Genomic DNA, 18988 nt, shown 5'->3' on the forward strand with positions numbered 1-18988 from the left:
ATTTAACCAGTCAGAAGACTTGTACCTCTAGCAAAGAGATACCCCATATATCAAGACTCTCACAATTATATCAACATTGATATTTATATATACATCTATATATAGATATCCATACATCCATATACAAAAAGATATAAATAGAGATTGAGATTAAAATCTAAATCTAAATCTAAATCTAAATCTAAATTGAAATCGAGAGATATCCTACCATAAATACATACGCACATACCTGTCCAGTTTGAAGATAGATTTCAAGTAATGAAGATCAACATCAGAATTCCAGCAATCTCAGACGATATCCTTATCCTCACTGTACCAGACAACGCCACTGTTGATGACCTCAAGGTAGCTGCTCGGGTGGCCTTTATTCCCTCCACCAACGAATTAAATGCTTGCACGAAAATTAACGCCTGGTATAGTGGCCATAAGTTGGAACATTCGAAATCCCTCGCCTCCTATAACATCACACCGGAATCTATTGAATTCAATTCAAATTTGCTAGTCTATTTAACCACAAACGACTCGGAAATGATGTTGGAACGAATAAGGGCAGAATCGTCCGCTCTTGTTGACGACGAGGCCGCAAGTGTCGACATTCATCCTGTCCAACTTAAAAAGGCCAAAACCAAATCAAAGTCAAGATCCAAATCGAAATCCAAAAAATGCTCCTTCTTAAATTGTAATTCGACCCCTTTAAGAATGGTTGGTGATTGTCAGTTTTGCCAGGGGAAATTTTGTTCTAAACATCGGCTTTTGGAGAGCCATAACTGTAAAGGCTTGAAAATTTGCAAGGATAAATGCTATGAAAGAAACGCACTCAAATTGCAGTCCGAGCAGACCGTTGCATCAAAAGTTTGATATTTTGTAATCTTACTACTTCACCATATATATTAACAATAGTGCAAGCGTAAGCTTAAACACTAACTCACATTTCAATATTGAACGTTTTATATTTTCTATTTTATACTTTTAGCTTCTATGGTATCATATCCACCCACGGGATATTAAACTGTCTACGTATTACAAGCTCAGCGAAGGAAATGGAATATTAGATTTTACAAACGAATTTTATTTTATAGTCGTATTGAAACGAAAAGTTGGATCAATATAGTGTACTTAACTAGCTTTCCTCTTTCAAAGGTTTTTGAACAACGTATAACATCATCGGGGTAAACAGCTTTTGCTTACCACCTTCGACTAATGAAACTGCAGCATCTTCCAACGCTTCAGTAACCTTAACAGAATCCTTTGGTGCTAAACGTAAAGTCTCCAAAGTACCAACAGCTAATGTAGTAACTTTTCTACCAAATGCAGACGTTCTGAAATAGGTCCATAGGTCTGCAACATTCTGAACGTACTTCCAATCACCTGCCAATGGTGCATACCATGGGATCTCATCGTTATTATCAGCCAAATCATTCTCATACAAAATCTCAAATCCAACATTCTTCAATGCCTTTTCTGCAACTTCCTTCTTGTACATTTTTGGAATACCATCACCAACCTCAATACCATATGCAATTTTCCTATGTTCTTCGTTAGTTTCGTCATATGCATCAGTCATCACCCATTCGTAAACACCAAATTTTCCACCAGGCTTTAAGACCTTGTAGATTTCACTATAAACACCTTCTAACACTGGAGCATGAACAGTCGCCTCGATTGCATAAACAGCATCAAAGCTCTCAGGTTCAAAGTCCATTTGCATAAAATCACCCTTGACAAAATTCAGCTTATCTTCTAAGCCATTGGCCTTTGCCCAATTGTTAGCCCTCTCGATTTGATAGTCATTGTTGTTTAATCCTGTAACTGAACATCCAGTAAATCTTTGGATTTCCCTTGCTGGTCCTCCAACACCACAACCAACATCCAAAACTTTCATATTCTCATCAATCCCAATCTTGTATGCCAAGTAATGTTCGTGTCTAGCAATGGCTTGTCTGAATGGCTCACCTTTGAAGAACCTACAGAAATGGAATGACGCACCCCATCCGTATTCGTAGAAATCAGTAACCAAATTGTAATAATGCTTGGTTAACGCAGAATAATCTTCCAATCTAGACTTCTCAGCCTCCTCACTGGTCTTACCATCCCAATGCTTAAAGTAACCTTCAATTGCAACTGCACTTGCCTCCTGATTCTTACCTGTTAAAGCACTCAAACCACCACCTTCAGTGGTTTTACCATGCATTGCCTTTGCAAAGTCTTTATCTTTTTGAAAATTCTTCTCTGCAAGTTTGATATTTTCACTAGGACTCATATTTACTATATGTGGATGTTGTTTTATTCCTCAAAGACACACCAAAATAATCAGATTAAAACTAGTTGTACCAATGTGCCAGATGCCCACCTTTTCATTCATTTTATCAACATCTCCAACTCGTCCATTTTTTTTTTTCAACATACGAGCGAGTCAAACTATACGAGACTCACTATACGAGATTCTCTTTACGAGATTCCCTCGGCGAGAATAAAAGTTATACGAGTGAAGCCTATTCCTTTACGAGGTTGGAACAATGCAAAATTAAGGGAATTTATACGATCCAGTAGCCTCAACGCACATAGACATGTGTGGTGTCTCACCACGGGGGAGAGGTGGTTCGTAAGAACAACGATTTCTGTGGTTATTTATGTACCTGACATCCGCCTGTGCATGGAAGTATGGATGTTGATTGGTATGGCAATGTAAAAGTGGTATCTATATCGATATCTATATCGATATATTTTTGAAGTATTAACGACAAATAATTTTATCTATACCTGCATAATAGCCAATGCATGCCAACCGAAACAGCCGAAAATCCAGGAAAAATAAAGTACAAATATAGAGATAGGCAAATTGGCATTTTTCTAAAATAAAAACATGAAAGCGACAATTAAACGTGGCTTTGGGAGTACCAAAGCCTTGCTTTATTTTATCAACAAAACCAAACTGTAGCTATCGTCTGGCTAAATGGAAGATTCGTCAAATAAGCGATTATACGAGTTTTAGATAACTTCGAGCACGTTGATACTCCATTATAATGAGTAAAATAATATAAAGAAATCTGCCTCTGAATTGTTACCAATGCACAGGCTAGAATATGTAGCGCAGAATTCATACATGATATCCGAACCTAAAAAACTTAAATTCTACTTTGGAATCTTAACTAAACATTTCTGTTTGGCTTATAGCAGTACTCCCAATATATATTAGTATCAATAATAATACCCTATTGCTCGACGAATTGTATACTAGCATATAAACGAATTGATTTTGAAGACTTATAATGAGTAAAAATAAATCGAAGCAGCGACTTCTCTCACCGAACTTGGCTTTCTCTGTTCGTATTTCATTCATGCATCTGGAGATGTGTATTTGATATAAAAGGAGCCACCCTGTTTATACCGAAGCATGATATTCTTTTCTTTGGAAAGCAAATAATTCTTTGAAAGTTGAAGCAAAATAAAATGTCGTAACATAAGCGTCACAAGTATAGTATAAAATACAATAAAACAGGCAGTACAGTTAAGAAACAAAAAAAATAAACAGAAACTGCGTCTCTGGTAGCTGCACCAAGCACTTAAAGATGTATTCATGTGTGTATATCTTGTAATCAACTGAAGAAATATAAAGCGGCCTTTATTCATCAACCCTTGCGTATTGACATTGCAGCACTTATAGCAGTGTTTAATGATAAAATTCAATGCCTTTCCTGATTACAACCCCCAGCAGTAGAACCTCGGAACAGAAAAACCTCTAAACGTGTAGAAAATTTTAAAAACAATTACTCAAAAAACGGACTAATATAGCATTACTTGGACATGTCTTCCCTGGTGATGTTATCACATCAAGGTTAAACCAAACCCACCTAATTTGTTAAGCCTTGCTCTTATCAGTTTCAAATACACTTTAAAGGGTGCTCTGCCACACTAAGCTTTTTTTTATAATGATGTTTAAGAATACCGTACTATCTGTACTTCTCTATTACATGTAAAACTTTTCACGTTGGCTTGTTTTCTTTTAGTAAAAATTATATTGCTACAATAAAGATAGATACCTAGAAGTAATCCAAAATTCAACAAGAATCTAAGTAAAGCTTGAGATCTATGGATATCAGATGCAAGAAAAGCCGAATAATATTGGCAAAATTTCTATTTTTGCGTTGAGAAGTTCAAAAATGAGCAAAATGAATTAAGAAACAGTAATTTTCTAGCTCTGCCACACGCATTGCTAGCAGTGTTTCACCAAATTCCTTTGCTGTGTGCTAATAAGCAAACTCTTATTACTGTAGACTGTTTGGTTTTTCAATTACTCATTTTAATCGAAAACTATTGCACTTAAACAAACCGCATTCCAACACCCGCTTGGCTGTCTTCCAAATAAAAAGCTTTTAGAAAGTAAACAAGTTTCCCTCTGCACTCCAAATAAATGCAAAAAAAAGGAAAAAAACAACAGGCCACGTCTCAACCTTTGTCAACTTCAACATTCAGTATTTTTTTCACGTTTCAACCATTATTTTTTTGTAAGAAAATATGCTATTCTAAACGAAGTTTCTATTTTTTTTTTTGAGTAATCTTTAATGCCAAAGCTCTAATAAATGCTTAATGCGTTCCAAGAAAAAGGTAGAAGCGTACCAGACTTTTATTTCTGTTGTTTTTTTTGCCAAAAATAGCATCTTTTTATAAGGGAGACTTCCTGATTGTTTATTTTGATACTCTTCCTTACACCAAATTTGACTTGATACCTTAATTTTCTTTTCTGAATATAGTTTAAAGCATTACAAAATAGAAGAAATAATAATCATCAGCTTATAAAATATTTGGACACTTTCAAGAACTGTCAAAGATTAAGTCAAAAGTTACCTCTGTTTTGTGATAAACCGAAACAAAATTTATAGGCTGTTTGGAAATCATTTGATAAAGTCGCTGTTTTTATTTCAATAAAGCTTCAGTGGAAAAAGATCAGAGTTTTCACCAGTTGGTAAGGGGTTGATCTTCTAAACCTTGTTTTTCTGATAAAGCAAACCACATTTGCATTACCAAAAAAAACATAACTTAGTGACTGAATTTCAGTATATATCAGAGATCAGATGAAAGGCTATCTGTCTAAATCTTAATCCGGTAATTTTATAGCGGGTTGAAGAAGACTGTATATGGTTAGACAGAAGTTCTAGAAGATAATTAGATCCTTCAAAATGCTATTTTTAGATTAAACATTTATTATACAAAGAAGGAACATTCCATTGATGTTTTCAGAGAACTAACGTATAAAAATATATAAGATATAAATAAGCAATAATCCGATTCTAAAGTACGTACCACCATCAACAATTTTAAATTGAGACTTGGAGGGATGGCCGAGTGGTCTAAGGCGGCAGACTTAAGATCTGTTGGACGCATGTCCGCGCGAGTTCGAACCTCGCTTCCTTCATTTTTTACCTTTTGCTGACTAATGGCATCTGATTATATAAATTGGAAATTACTTGTTTTTCTTACATACTGTTTAATAGGCTGCATCATTTATTGTATATATCAGGTGAAATTTTCCTGATGACGAAATTGTCTCTCAGATTAGGTATCTAAATTATTTTGAAATTAAAGGTTTTGGCTAAATACAAATAGTAGAAACTAATTATGAATAGTAAACCCGGAAGTAAGATTCGCCATTTCTAGGACATCTAGAAGATCTTACAAAGAACAATTTCCACCAGTAATGTAATAGTATCTACAACGATTACTTAGAAATAACTGTTCTCTTAGGCTTACCCAATTATTGCCAATACTCAACTATACCATTAATTGGTTCTATTAGCATGTCGCCGGCGCATAATCTACTGGTAACGCACCGAAACATCAATTATGTCAACCTCCTTCACGTTCTTCTATCGTGTACATTTTTCTCTTTAAATTCAACAACCCATTCATTCAAGTTTCCACTTTTATAAGCATTAGAGATTTCGGATATTATTTTGTCGTTCAACTTAAATCCATTTTTTGCCAAATCTAATACAGTTTTCTTTACGTTACCACTAATAAAACCTGAAGATTCCTGTGGCCTTGATTCATCATATGATGCTTGAAGAATTTGTTTTGTGGTGTATGCATCTTCACATTTTAGTTTGATGGTAAACCTTGATATAGAATCAAGGACATCTTCCTCATCATTAATTACTTTTGGTATATCTGAACCTGCAATAACCATAGTCTGGGTGGTGTTTTTCCCAATACATAACCTATACTTGGGTATCCCATCAAGAAGATAATGATTTAGGGTGAAAACGCTATTTTCAGTTAGGGTCACAGATAACTCTAGCTCATTTGTACTCAAATTATGCATCAAGTACTTACCAGTGGTAGTTTGAATGGAATACAACGATGCACGTGAGCTATTAGACTCAATAAATTTTTTGGATGATCCAAACAATGAGGTCACATCAGACAAAATAAAAACTTGGTTTACAGACTTTGGTTCAATGTTTGTAATTGGTAGAGACGAAACAGCATCTGTGTAGTTGATGATAGCGTTAGGGTCAGAAGTTTCAAAATCATCGGTAAACTTCAGGAATGTTTTGATGGCTCCATTTTCAGTGGTTTTTCTCTCTTCAAGTATCCTTTTTTTTTCTTCATTTTCGAAAGTAATAATTATGGGGAGCTTACCTGAATTGCTATCGATTATGGATTTTTTAGCATATGTTAAATCTATGGGGAAGAGTATAGTCCACCCTGTGGTTATGCTATTGAGGTCAATCTCATTCATTTTTTTTAATCGCCCGTTAATAGGGAAAAACCTTTCAGTTTTTGTAGCCTTTTCAGTACCTCTATTTGAATTTCTTTTCTTTGGTTTATTCTTAGTCTTATCTCCCTTGAAGACTAGTTTGGAGACCATTTTGAGCTGGTTGCTGTTATCTCCTAAAAAAATAATTATAATATGAACTGCATAAAATTTCTTTCTTCAAGCCGAGCTCATTTTTTTATGTAGATCTTATTTTGGAAATTACAGTATCAACTAAAAAAATGGAATACGTTTAGATGTACAAAATTTATAAAATATCCTTCAAATAAATAGCCTATATAGAGTCGTAATCTTTAGAGTAGAACTTAAACAGGACCAAATCTTCTAAAAGCCCAATCTTCAACAATTTTGACAAACTCGGGTCTCTTTTCAGTGACAACCCAATGACCGCAGTCAATTGGTGCGATTTCATAATCAGGAAAGTATTTTTGTATTGCATGCTTATGAATGTCTGTTCCGACAATTTTGGAATAATTTGCCCTAATGATCGTTAGAGGTGGCATGTTCTTTTGATGAGCGTATTCTTCTAAATCACCATAGTCTTCTAGTTTCCAATCCAAAACTTCTTCAATGGAATTATTGATCATTTCAAGCGGAACTTTTGGAGTTAAAACACCGCCTCTCCTTGTAATATTAGCCAACCAATAATCAGTAATCAGTTCGCTAGGTTCGACCCATTTCATCATGTGTTTTTTTAAATCAGACAATGTCCATTCGGGATGTTTCTTAATACAATTCAATATAAATCTAATTGAAATATGGAATTTTTCAAAAGTGTCCAACGATCTATCTGGATTTACATAAGGGATATTATCAACAGAAACAACACCTTTCACCTGATCAGGATGTCTCAGTGCATGGATCATTGCAACCTTTGCACCCATTGAATGTCCTAAAATGATAAAACCTTCATCTTTAGGAATTGACTCTGGTAAATTATCAATCAAAAAATTGAGATCATCTGTCATTGTTTTGTAGGTAAAAGGTTCAGCATGAAATGAGGTACCATGGTTTCTCAAATCAGGGAGAATGAAGGGTGTTTGGAGACGTTCAGCGAGCATTCTGCAAGCACTCTTATTGTTACGCCTGTTTCCCAAGAGACCGTGTAAGAAAATAGCAGGGGGTATGTGGGATTTCTGTTTAGGTTCTAGAATGTCATAGTCAAGGAGTCCATTTGTATTGTGAACAAAACGAACAATAGAAGGGAACAATGTCTTTAGTGGCGTTCTAGCGATTCTTAAAGAATTAGTCTTGAGCATATTCGAGTTTTTTTTTCCCACAAAGTTGCAGACCAAAGATCTAGTTACAGTAAAAATGGGGGGGGGGTAGAGAATGAAGAAAATGCAAAACAAACCTGAGACACCGGAGAAAATCACCTCCTATTTATACAGGAAAAACAATAGGTTCGGAATAAGTAAACCCGGTAGAGTAGACTTCAATTTCTCTTATTGGCCATTCAAGTGAAAAAGTGGGCATTCTATTTTTCTCATTATGTGAGGGTAGGGGGTGCGTTCCCCTAAAAATGTTTCATGGTAGTTTTAAGGGTATAATGCACTAGGAGAAACCATGGTATTGCAGAGGGCCCTATATAAGGACCAATGTGTAGCTCGTACAGAAGAGAGAAATCTTTTGGAGTTGGAAAAATGAATAGTTGGCTACTATTGTAGTTTTCATTTGTTCGAAACTTTCGAAGGAGGAAAAAAGAAGGAGTATATAGATTGCAATGATTACATGCGGACTAACACTAGTCAAGCAATTCCCCAAACTACTGGCGTTGATTTTAACAATTGTGAATATTGCACTAATATTTTTTGTTTTGAACGGTGCTACGCATGATTCAAGTGCATACAATAGTTTGGCACTTATTGAGTACAAGTTCAACTCGAGCAGTGATATCTATAGTTTACTCTCCTTACAATATAGCAAAAATCATAGCCACGAGAAGCTTGATGAGTTTGTAATCAAAGTCGGATACAGGGGTGTATGTATTAGTTTTACCGATGGCAAGGACAACTTGAACTGTGGGTACACGAGCGATATGGATGCTGCCTATTCGTCCAAAGTCCCCTCTTTCTCTGTTACCGACAACAACAACAGTACCGGCCGAGCATCACTTGAGATGTTTGATATTGCCTATTCAATTCAGGAGAAATCGTACAAATCCAACATATATATTGCCGAGCTGATTTGTTTACTTGCTGCTCTGATATGCCAGGTTTACACAATTTTGGGCTTTCTCCCCTTTCAGAATTATGTTTTACTGCTAATTTTGGGTGTCTTGACATCTTTTTTCATTATTAATTGCATTGCCATCACATGGTTGATGGTTGTGCTAGGAAATTTAGTCGGTGTTGGAGGTGTGCTGACTATGAACATTCTCTCATTTACAGTAGTCTCCAAACCTGTAGGTATTCTATGTGCAACTTTGGCCATAACTATCGTCCAGGGCTCCCTCTATCTTTGGCATTTCTTGGGCGGAAACATAAAGGTGCAATCCAAGAATTCTACTACCTCTAAGGTAGACATGGCCAGTACCGATTTGCATCGAGGCATTTCTGACTACTTCCCCAACAAATTTGCTAGAGGTGCTGGCTATGGCAGGTATGGCGAGTATGGCAGGTATGGAGGGCACGGAAGATACGACGGTTATGGAAGAAATGAGGACTACGGCCCCAGTGGTCCTGGGTATATCATCAACCCTTCGTTAAAACATGCCTGGGACTTTGAACGGGGACCAACAAGTTACGACAACAGTGTCCTGTCGTCCATAACAACGCTACGTGGCACCCTGTAACTACAAAGATCCTCATATATATATCCTCAACACTAGGATTCGCATACATCCCTATTTGGCCGGTTTTGTGTACCTTCGCCCGAGTGCACCCCCCATATCACCCATATCACCCATATCACCCATATCATCCATCTCATCCCATTTAATACCATCTTATACACCTCCCCTCTCTCTCTCCTTATTCTCCCCTTTCTATCTACACACATAAGGAAAAATTCAAATACCCTCTCCCCTTTTGAAAATAAATCTAAAACCGATCGCTGAGCCTCCGTGCAATTCTCCGATCTCGGAGTTCGCAGAAAATATTTTTGTGGATTCTAGCAGTTTCTTTTTTTTTGCCTTCAATGTTTCTGATAAGGAATAGTAAGCGCTGAGCCGCGCGAGGGGGGGGAACTTGCAGGAGAAGGGGTCTCTTGAGGTGGCTGCTTTTCCCATTTGCCACCTTGGACATATTTGCCACCCAACTTTGTGATTTATCTTAAACTATTCTTCCTTCTCTTTGTTAGTTTCTTCTTCTTCTTATTCTTACTTGCTTTTTCTCTGTTTTCTTTTGAACAAGTATAACATACATCATAAACCAACTATAGAAATGCAGATCTTTGTCAAGACACTAACAGGCAAAACAATCACATTGGAGGTGGAGTCGTCCGACACCATTGACAATGTCAAGTCGAAGATCCAGGACAAGGAGGGTATTCCACCAGACCAGCAGAGACTTATTTTCGCTGGTAAACAACTAGAGGACGGTAGGACACTCTCGGACTACAACATCCAGAAGGAGTCGACGCTCCACTTGGTTTTGAGATTAAGAGGTGGTATGCAGATCTTTGTCAAGACACTAACAGGCAAAACAATCACATTGGAGGTGGAGTCGTCCGACACCATTGACAATGTCAAGTCGAAGATCCAGGACAAGGAGGGTATTCCACCAGACCAGCAGAGACTTATTTTCGCTGGTAAACAACTAGAGGACGGTAGGACACTCTCGGACTACAACATCCAGAAGGAGTCGACGCTCCACTTGGTTTTGAGATTAAGAGGTGGTATGCAGATCTTTGTCAAGACACTAACAGGCAAAACAATCACATTGGAGGTGGAGTCATCCGACACCATTGACAATGTCAAGTCGAAGATCCAGGACAAGGAGGGTATTCCGCCAGACCAGCAGAGACTTATTTTCGCTGGTAAACAACTAGAGGACGGTAGGACACTCTCGGACTACAACATCCAGAAGGAGTCGACACTCCACTTGGTTTTGAGATTAAGAGGTGGTGCATGATAAATGTATCAACAAGCGATTGTTCATAGTTTAATCAATAATATATAAACCACAGTAGTTATTTAAATTTAGACAATATCTTATCACATTCGATAGTCACTACCGGACTAACATTCTCTGAGCTTAAAATCTTTAATTCCCGAATTATTAAACTTGTATAATCATCTTTGATTTGGAGCTGATTTAATATAAGTCCACTAACTCTTGCAAATCCAACTAGAATAGGCTGTAAATTGTCAGTAGTGCTAGTGAGTGATCCTACTATCTCCCATACCTCTATCACCTTATCATTGTACCAGTCATTGTTAATAAGGCCAGGTTTGTTAAGCTCCACTAGTCTGGTCAAAATAGACAAGATTCCCTGTTTTAACTTGAATTTAGCATCCGAAGTAGGAAGGAGGTCAACAGATGTCGATTTGAGAAACGTTATGGTAGTATCGAAAGTATAACGTAATACCTTCTCATTAATGGAGTTACCATTAGATAACGACTGTATGAGATTTAGTATAATTGCTTGGGTAAGATTCACTTGTACCAACGAAGTTTTTTTTATAGGAGTAGAATCTGATCGCATGGTGATATCGCCGTCATCATCACTATCATCAGAGTCATTAACGCTTGACTCCAGTAACTGGTCAACAAGATTAACATACTGATCGTAAAGTGAGTCTTTCTCGTGATAGACAGATAGGAGCTTACCAAGAGCAAGAACACTAAACTTTTGGTACTGTTTGTTTTTTCTGTTGGCTTCAAAAACAACACGCTCTTCGACTCTCTGGTATAATTCATCATTTTTGGATAGAAAGCTCGATGATTTACATGCTAAATTGACTAATGAGTCAAGTAATTTTTCCTTACCATCATATATACGTCCATCTAACGACTCCAACAATATCTTATATAATTCGGCAAGATGTCCCGGATTTAGTTCGTTTATTCTAATATCTAAAACATCAATAATTTCAATAATAGTTAAAGCAATAGTTCTTCTCAAGGCAAAAGCTGGGGTATTAATATGACTGTTAATCAAGTTGATGATTTCCGGGAAAAATAGTTTAATAGCACTAACACTGGAATTTGTATAGTCAGACCAAACCTTAGAAAATGTTTTTGCAATTTCCTTGTTAAGATCATGTTTAGCAATAAATGCCAAGGGTAAGAATAATGATGCATGTGACTGAAATTGGTCGCCAGAGAAATTTGAAACAGATTCACAAGCAATCGAGGATACCTTAGGTAATTTATCATCAGTACCGCTATCAGATCTTTTTTCAAAATAATATCTAGTGACCTTCTTACCAAACGAACCAATCTTTTTATTTGATGCTACTCTAATACAATAACCACATGCTATTGCATAAGATTTAGCAACTGTTTCGTTTCTATCTTTCATTTGACTACTGGCAATCTTCAACAGTTGGTCACCATGTTTACCGATAATAAAAAAATGCCTCATGATCAGAATGACAATGACTTTGGAGCCCGCAACCTTAGATGGTAAACCGACGGCCGTCTTCACCGCAGCTTCTAATTCCTCAATAAAATTAGAGATGTTAGATTCGTCTAATAAGTCCATCAACTTTTCAATGGCTTCCATCAATGGAGAGCTACCCACGGCACCTAACCTATGTGAATCAATATCTTCAATCTTCAAATTATATTTATCAGCATTTAGGGTCAAGTAGTTTATCGCTTGAGGCTCAACCGAAGACATCAGCAAAATCAACTGTTTAACAATTTCTGATATAAAAGGTTTTAAGCTTTGAGAGGAAGTCGAAATCAATTTCATTAAAGTTTCGAATGCAAATTTTTTTACATCTTCAGCATCACTTAATAAGCCACTATTACCAAGAAAGAATGGAATCAATTGCTTCAAAATGGCTTCTTGGCCACTCTTGCTCAACGAATTGTTTAATTTCATAACCATTATATTAGCCAAAAACCTCGTTAAAGATGCTCCTTCCTTCCTGACGGAACTTTTTATGTCATCCATCGCTCGGAAAGCCATCATCCAGATAGTCTCTAAACTATTTTTGAATTTGTCAAAATCACATTGACTCAATAGATCTTGCAAGGCCGCTGTACTTGCTTCTCGAATACGCCATTCACGATTACCCATACCATTCAACAATTCGTTGAAAATGTTGTCATAATTATCATCTAATGTTTTCTTGTTGTTTAAGATCAAACTATTCCATATGTTGTTCATCGTTCTGGAAATGGATGTATTTGGATCGTACTTATATCTGAACAATTTAGGTATTAGCTTCCTCGATAAGTTAGGGTTGTCTTTTAGCAGCTTATCTAGTTGCTCCTTATCTAATATTGCACTTAAACCAAAAGCAATACCTTTTTTTGATGACCATAAAGCAGAATTTTTAGCCAATGACATAAACTTATAGACAAGACCTGGATTACCGACTTCAGAAGCAAGGTTTAAAACATCCTTATATGTTGAAACTGATTCTCCACCACCGGTATTCATTACACCTTCATCAAACAGCTGGGTGTCATTATCAACATAACCACTAATCAGATCTTTTGTTGCCTTATTTGAGTCTGTAAATGATCCAAGCAGATCATAAACCAAAGCCTCTTTTACTTCATAACTGCCCATTCCGTATGTAATACTTAATCCTCTAGAAGCTGCATCCTGAATAATTTCTTCACGGTCTGATAAGCATCTCATAAAAGCTTTTTGAATTTCCTCAAGCCTGCTGATTATGATATCATCGGTGCAGTATTGAACCATTGAAAGTAACCATATACAACCTGCTTTTCGTAAACTTGGTTTCGGGTTTTCACAAAATGCGAGCACATTATTCAAAATCGGCTCACACCTTTTTGGATAGAACTCAATGGAAAGAACAGTGCCAGGAATGTCAATTAATCCCTTCATATTTTTTGATGACCAACCATCACTTAATATAGCCAAGCCTTCACCCAGAGCAAAAAGATTATCAATTTGTTTTGTCAAATATGTCGCATATATTGCCTCTTCAAACATGGTATTCTCGGAAGACGGAAAGGTTTCATCCGCCATTGTAAGACCTAAATAGCACCATGCATAAACTGCCGGTTCTAAACACTTTTTGACCAAAGGTTGAATTTTCTTGATAAAAGTTTCTTTATAATTGTTAATCTGGGCAGAAGTGCTGTTGAGACATCCAAACATAGAAAATTGTGAAATTGCATCAAGTGAGACTTCGAGCGATTTAGTAGAAGAAGTATTAAGATGCTTTTCAACCAGCCCCAAAGCTTTCAACAACAGTTCTTCAGATAAAACATCACGTCTACCCCTTAAATATAACCTTGAAATAACGTAAGCCAAAGGAGAAATAGATTCCTCCTCTAGTAGTTTGTTTACTATAGAAACTAGGTCGTTGTTGGAAACATTGAACGAAGTACAAATGATACCAGTTAGTTGTGAAATATAGTGGTATGATTCATTGGACATGTTCTCAAAATCGTTATCCATCAAAAAAGATATATGAACCGTTAGTGAATCAGTCACCACCGGAGGACATAACGAAATAATTTTGTACAGAGTTATCAAACTTGACAATTTGTTAGACTGGATAAGTGAGTTGAAAAAAAAATCAATAAACTGTTTTAAGGCACTACTTTTATAATCATTTGTCAACCGGCCGTCTAAATCCACATACGTTTCCAGGGATGAGAGAAGTGATTTTTTAACAACAGGATCGATATTTAATGCTTGATCGACTCTTGTTTCCCAGTACTGATCAATAGCAACAACTGTATCCTGATAGGATATAGAATTCATAATCAAACTTCTGACAGCAAAAGAAAGCGCAACTTCAGCGTTAATAAGATCCCTATATTCAATAATGCATTTGACTATTGCATGGAATTGAGGGAAACGAATTTCTTCTCCCGTATTAGCATTATCCAAAGAAAAAAGGTATGGATTTAGACCTCTTTTTGATTCCTCAATAGTTTCAATTTTATCGTGTATCGATTGACCTAAGATATTCAAAGCCCTAGACAGTGCATCTTCAAAAGGAAAAAGTATGTTTGTGTACTTTATGGCTATAAACCTGACAAAATTAGTGCTCTGATCTGAAAAGCGACTAATACCCTTCTTGAAAATGTCAACGAACAGGTTTTTAAGCTTCAATTTATCTTCATTTGTTAATGAACTCAAGTTAAGAGTGATTCCCAGCAGAGCATCCATAATTGTAGGTTTCAAATCTTTGCTCTCGATGTCCAACATATCAATCAAAAATTGAATATAAGAGAAGTCTAGCAACTTTTTTGATTTCTTCAGCAAAAGACCAAGAGTTTCATATTGAAATCGACGGTTTTCAATTAGATATGGATCTTCACCACCTGTTGAGACATTTGATAAGTTGAGCTTCAATTGGTCTCCAATTCTTTTAGCGGTATCATCACCTTTAGAGTCCAATGAGTTTACTGTAGTATACCATCTAACAAAGGACACGGTTGCTTGCTTTAGCTTCAAATTTTCTGAGTTCAAACCAATTGGTGAAATTTTTTCAATGAGATCATTTCTGGCTGCTATTTTACTCTTACAGAAAATACTAAGAAACGCTTCTTGTAGGTGGGATTTAACTGGAGGTTTCTCATGTGATCCTATAAATAAATCTGCTAGAATGCCTATGAGTTCCTCACTTTCATAATCAATAGTAAGCCTTTTTAGACAAGTTGAAGCATAAGATGATACTCTTGAATCACTGTCACAGCTGGCACAAATGAGGATTATGGATTTATCAATACCTACAGCATTTTCCACGAATTTGAGAATTTTTAACTTGTATTGGGCCAAAGACGACGAGTCAAAAGTGACACCAGCATAATAAAAGAAAAATGAACAATCAACTGAAGATAATCCCGGTTGTGTGATATTATTCGAAATAGAACCATTTACACCAGCGGTAACCGGATGCAACAACATGAACTTAAAGTATTTTTCTTCAAGAAACTGTTTATCCTTTTCGGGTAAACATTCCAGCAAGCTTGAGAATCTATCCATATTGGCATCTGGTGAAAGTTCCAGAACTTTACATGAAATATTAAATAACCTAGCCGCAACAGATACTGTGAAGCCAGAAATATTATTCAATAAATTAAAAAAAATATCATACCTTTCATCTTCTGAGAGTCTTGTAATAGCTTTAGATAAGAATAAAAGAGTGTAATTTTGAACGATTGTGGCATTTTGATTTGGCTTTAGATTTGGTTCCCTTATTTGATTCAGCAAACTCTGTGCAGGCAACTTTAGCTCAGAAGTAGCATTGATTTTTGACAACAGGAACTTAATTGTTTTTGCTAGCTGAGTTCTTACTTGTGTATCATCCACGGCAAATTTCAAAAGAAGTGGTGCCAAATAAGTATTTAAAGCTGACTGGAATTTCTCTGTAGAATCGGCTAGAGCAAACCTAAGTTCGACATTTTGAATCAATTGCAAGTCTTGGGACATTTATCAATATACACTTTTCTCGGTTGGATATGCTTTAACTATCACTGTTCAAAATGTTTGGAAACATGTTGAAATTACCCAGGAAGGCAAATAATTGTTATGGGAATTCATGTTTGTGTAGCATTTTCCGGATTCGGAAAGTCGCTCTCGATTTTCCCCGTTTATAGTGAAGAAAAACGCAATTTTGCTGAGAAAAAGTTCATTCTTTGTGACTTCTTAAGAAATCATTTCAACATGGTAACGAATATTTTTTCTACTAGTTTTCACTGCGGCAACCACCTTCTTCATTTTCCATACTAACGAAAACTGCAAACAAGGTTTTTGATATCTGTTCAAAAAACATCAATCCTGTGTTTTTATCTGCTCATCGTCTCACTTGGGATAAAAAAACTGTCCACGAGTTATAGCGTGGAGAGCTAACAACTAGACTCCACAATTATAAATAGACTGCAGGTAAAAACTGTCAATCCTATTACCGTTTCTTCCATCCTCCTTGGACGAGAACATATTTTTCATCAAGGTGACGATACCATGATGACGCTAACGGAATCCACCCTTGGTAGTCCCTCTCTGGAATTACCCAAAACAACTGATTCTGACTCAACGATTGTACCGAACCCTCGGAAATCTCTAAATGAACATTACAGGTGTGCATCACCTACCAGCTCTGAGTCTTCTGTCAGTATATCAAATTCGTCAACAAAGTATCAAGGGAGACGATATAATGGTAAATTGCCTATCACTGAGATTCCAGAATTAGTTGAATTGTGCCAGCAATTCCTGAAGTCCCAGAATATCACGGGGTTATCTATGATTGCAAGACAAGCTGGTTTGCCTCCACATTTGAGACACAAAATATGGCCATTGTTGCTCAAAAGCCATCCATTTGTTCAAAATCCTTACGTTGAAATCGATCTCGACGATTACGAAGAAAGGAAAGCAGAACCAGATGGTGATGAAAATCATGACGTGAAAGGTACCAGTGGTGACATAAAGAGCTACACTGTACCCATAAAAGAAATCAGATTTGATCTGGGAAAATACCTTAGGTCTGCTGAACGCTATTATCCGAAAACTATAACTCACGAAATAAAAGATATGTTTGAAATTCAGGGAAAGATTTTTGATGTCATCGAGAATGCAATCATAAAATTTCTAAAAAAATGGGGGTCGATTATTCATTATAACTCATCACTTACGTGGATTGCTTTAGGTTTAGCTGAATGGGTTCCACCGTTGGAAAATTCCCAATTTGTTCTTTGCGGACGTGATGATATTGCTAGGAATGGAACAAAACTTAGAAATATCAATGACAATTATTTTGAGAAGATAACACGCTCTACATATTCCTCGGAAACTTCTTCAACTACTTTCGATTCACCATATACCCACTCACCCGTTTCGTTTACTCCTTCGGCTAGCCCGATGAATACGCCCCCAATTGGACATAAGCCGATGTCATTTGCCGAAATTTATGAAAGAATGGCATTGGTTATTTTACATTCACCGGACCCTGCGCAGCTGGAAGATTCAAAAAAATATGAGTCTACACAAATGTTACCAATTTTAAAAGACTCCGAGCACCTATCAATTTCTCCGTATTTGGGTGGCACTATCAAAGATCGAGTATCTTTTTTCTTATCTTGCATGAGGAAGTTACTGCCCGAGTTACACAGTTATATGGCTGAAGAAGACTGTTTAAATGGTGATTGGCTATTATGGTGGTTAAAATATGATGGTAGTAAAGTGTGGTCGAGATATGATAGAGGCAGAACGTGGGATTTGATTCTAGGCTATCGATCCGATATTAAAAATTTTGAATCTGACATGAAAGAACTATCAGAGTTGACATCAGAGCAGATTCACTTGTTAGGTCAGGATTTGTTTTGGACTCCCCTAGATGGTATAAAGGAAGAAGAAAATGGGAATAACAAGCCAGATAATTTGGGACTTGATTCTGGTGGTGAAGACGACGACGTTAATGGTGATGAAGCTATTGATGAGAAACAGGATGAAACCTTACAACATTTTTCAAAACCTTGTAGATCAGAATCTGTTTTGACTATTTCTAAAAGTGAGAATCCGTTGGTGATTATTGAAAAGACACCGACTTTTGGCGCATTATCACTTGATTCTCTTTCTTCTGAATTACCATCATTGGATGATATTGAGCCCATACACGAATTACCATTTTCGAAGGTTCACCCACACATCGAGATAATTTTCATCAGCCTTGCATTTCTAAAAAGTAAAGAATACACCATCACTGAACTAGATCAAAGTGAAATCAAGACACTACTTAACAGGTTGTCTAGCTTGAAAACAGATTCGGGTGAAATGAATTCTTTTGTTAATACAAATGATGAAAACCAAAGAATAACAAACATCCACTCACAACATAACCATGAAAATTCTAATGGCGAGAGGCGAAAATCCAACAGAGATATTGAAAACATTTTAGTTGAAGCTGGTGAACTCTGGAGGAAGTTCCTATACATATATATGATGGAGGAATCTGACCTTGAAAAATGAAAAGTTAGATATTTTATTACAAACCTGATTTTTTTCCCCTGTTTTCAAATATAGTTTAACTATATTAAAACACCTGTTGTTCCTTTCGTTTATGATGTTCAATAATAACACCATAGTAAAAGTTGGGATAGTTGTAAAAGAACT

The 18988-nt window shown here is 36.4% G+C and overlaps 8 protein-coding genes and 1 non-coding gene across 9 annotated transcripts; 5 read left to right on the forward strand and 4 right to left on the reverse strand.

Moving 5' to 3' along the window:
* Nucleotides 1-258: 258 nt before the first annotated feature.
* C5L36_0E02620 (uncharacterized protein) lies at nt 259-858 on the forward strand (the record flags this gene model as incomplete). The annotated part of the gene is made up of 1 exon (XM_029467815.1): nt 259-858. One exon carries the CDS (start codon nt 259-261, stop codon nt 856-858), a length of 600 nt encoding a protein of 199 aa, XP_029323675.1.
* Nucleotides 859-1120: 262 nt separating this feature from the next.
* C5L36_0E02630 (uncharacterized protein) lies at nt 1121-2260 on the reverse strand (the record flags this gene model as incomplete). The annotated part of the gene is made up of 1 exon (XM_029467816.1): nt 1121-2260. The coding sequence occupies one exon, from the start codon at nt 2258-2260 to the stop codon at nt 1121-1123; it is 1140 nt and encodes a 379-aa protein (XP_029323676.1).
* A 3069-nt stretch (nt 2261-5329) lies between these two features.
* On the forward strand, nt 5330-5413 carry C5L36_0Etrna15L. The gene has a single exon. It is a non-coding gene; the product is annotated as a tRNA-Leu (tRNA).
* A 441-nt stretch (nt 5414-5854) lies between these two features.
* C5L36_0E02640 (uncharacterized protein) lies at nt 5855-6868 on the reverse strand (the record flags this gene model as incomplete). The annotated part of the gene is made up of 1 exon (XM_029467817.1): nt 5855-6868. One exon carries the CDS (start codon nt 6866-6868, stop codon nt 5855-5857), a length of 1014 nt encoding a protein of 337 aa, XP_029323677.1.
* Nucleotides 6869-7080: 212 nt separating this feature from the next.
* Nucleotides 7081-8034, reverse strand: C5L36_0E02650 (uncharacterized protein; the record flags this gene model as incomplete). The annotated part of the gene is made up of 1 exon (XM_029467818.1): nt 7081-8034. The coding sequence occupies one exon, from the start codon at nt 8032-8034 to the stop codon at nt 7081-7083; it is 954 nt and encodes a 317-aa protein (XP_029323678.1).
* Nucleotides 8035-8498: 464 nt separating this feature from the next.
* On the forward strand, nt 8499-9569 carry C5L36_0E02660 (uncharacterized protein; the record flags this gene model as incomplete). Its single annotated transcript, XM_029467819.1, has 1 exon — nt 8499-9569. The coding sequence occupies one exon, from the start codon at nt 8499-8501 to the stop codon at nt 9567-9569; it is 1071 nt and encodes a 356-aa protein (XP_029323679.1).
* A 589-nt stretch (nt 9570-10158) lies between these two features.
* Nucleotides 10159-10848, forward strand: C5L36_0E02670 (uncharacterized protein; the record flags this gene model as incomplete). Its single annotated transcript, XM_029467820.1, has 1 exon — nt 10159-10848. The coding sequence occupies one exon, from the start codon at nt 10159-10161 to the stop codon at nt 10846-10848; it is 690 nt and encodes a 229-aa protein (XP_029323680.1).
* Nucleotides 10849-10906: 58 nt separating this feature from the next.
* Nucleotides 10907-16312, reverse strand: C5L36_0E02680 (uncharacterized protein; the record flags this gene model as incomplete). The annotated part of the gene is made up of 1 exon (XM_029467821.1): nt 10907-16312. The coding sequence occupies one exon, from the start codon at nt 16310-16312 to the stop codon at nt 10907-10909; it is 5406 nt and encodes a 1801-aa protein (XP_029323681.1).
* A 531-nt stretch (nt 16313-16843) lies between these two features.
* On the forward strand, nt 16844-18844 carry C5L36_0E02690 (uncharacterized protein; the record flags this gene model as incomplete). Its single annotated transcript, XM_029467822.1, has 1 exon — nt 16844-18844. One exon carries the CDS (start codon nt 16844-16846, stop codon nt 18842-18844), a length of 2001 nt encoding a protein of 666 aa, XP_029323682.1.
* Between the last annotated feature and the right edge of the window lie 144 nt (nt 18845-18988).

This window comes from Pichia kudriavzevii, chromosome 5, assembly GCF_003054445.1.
Source record: "Pichia kudriavzevii chromosome 5, complete sequence".
NCBI lineage: Eukaryota > Fungi > Ascomycota > Pichiomycetes > Pichiales > Pichiaceae > Pichia > Pichia kudriavzevii.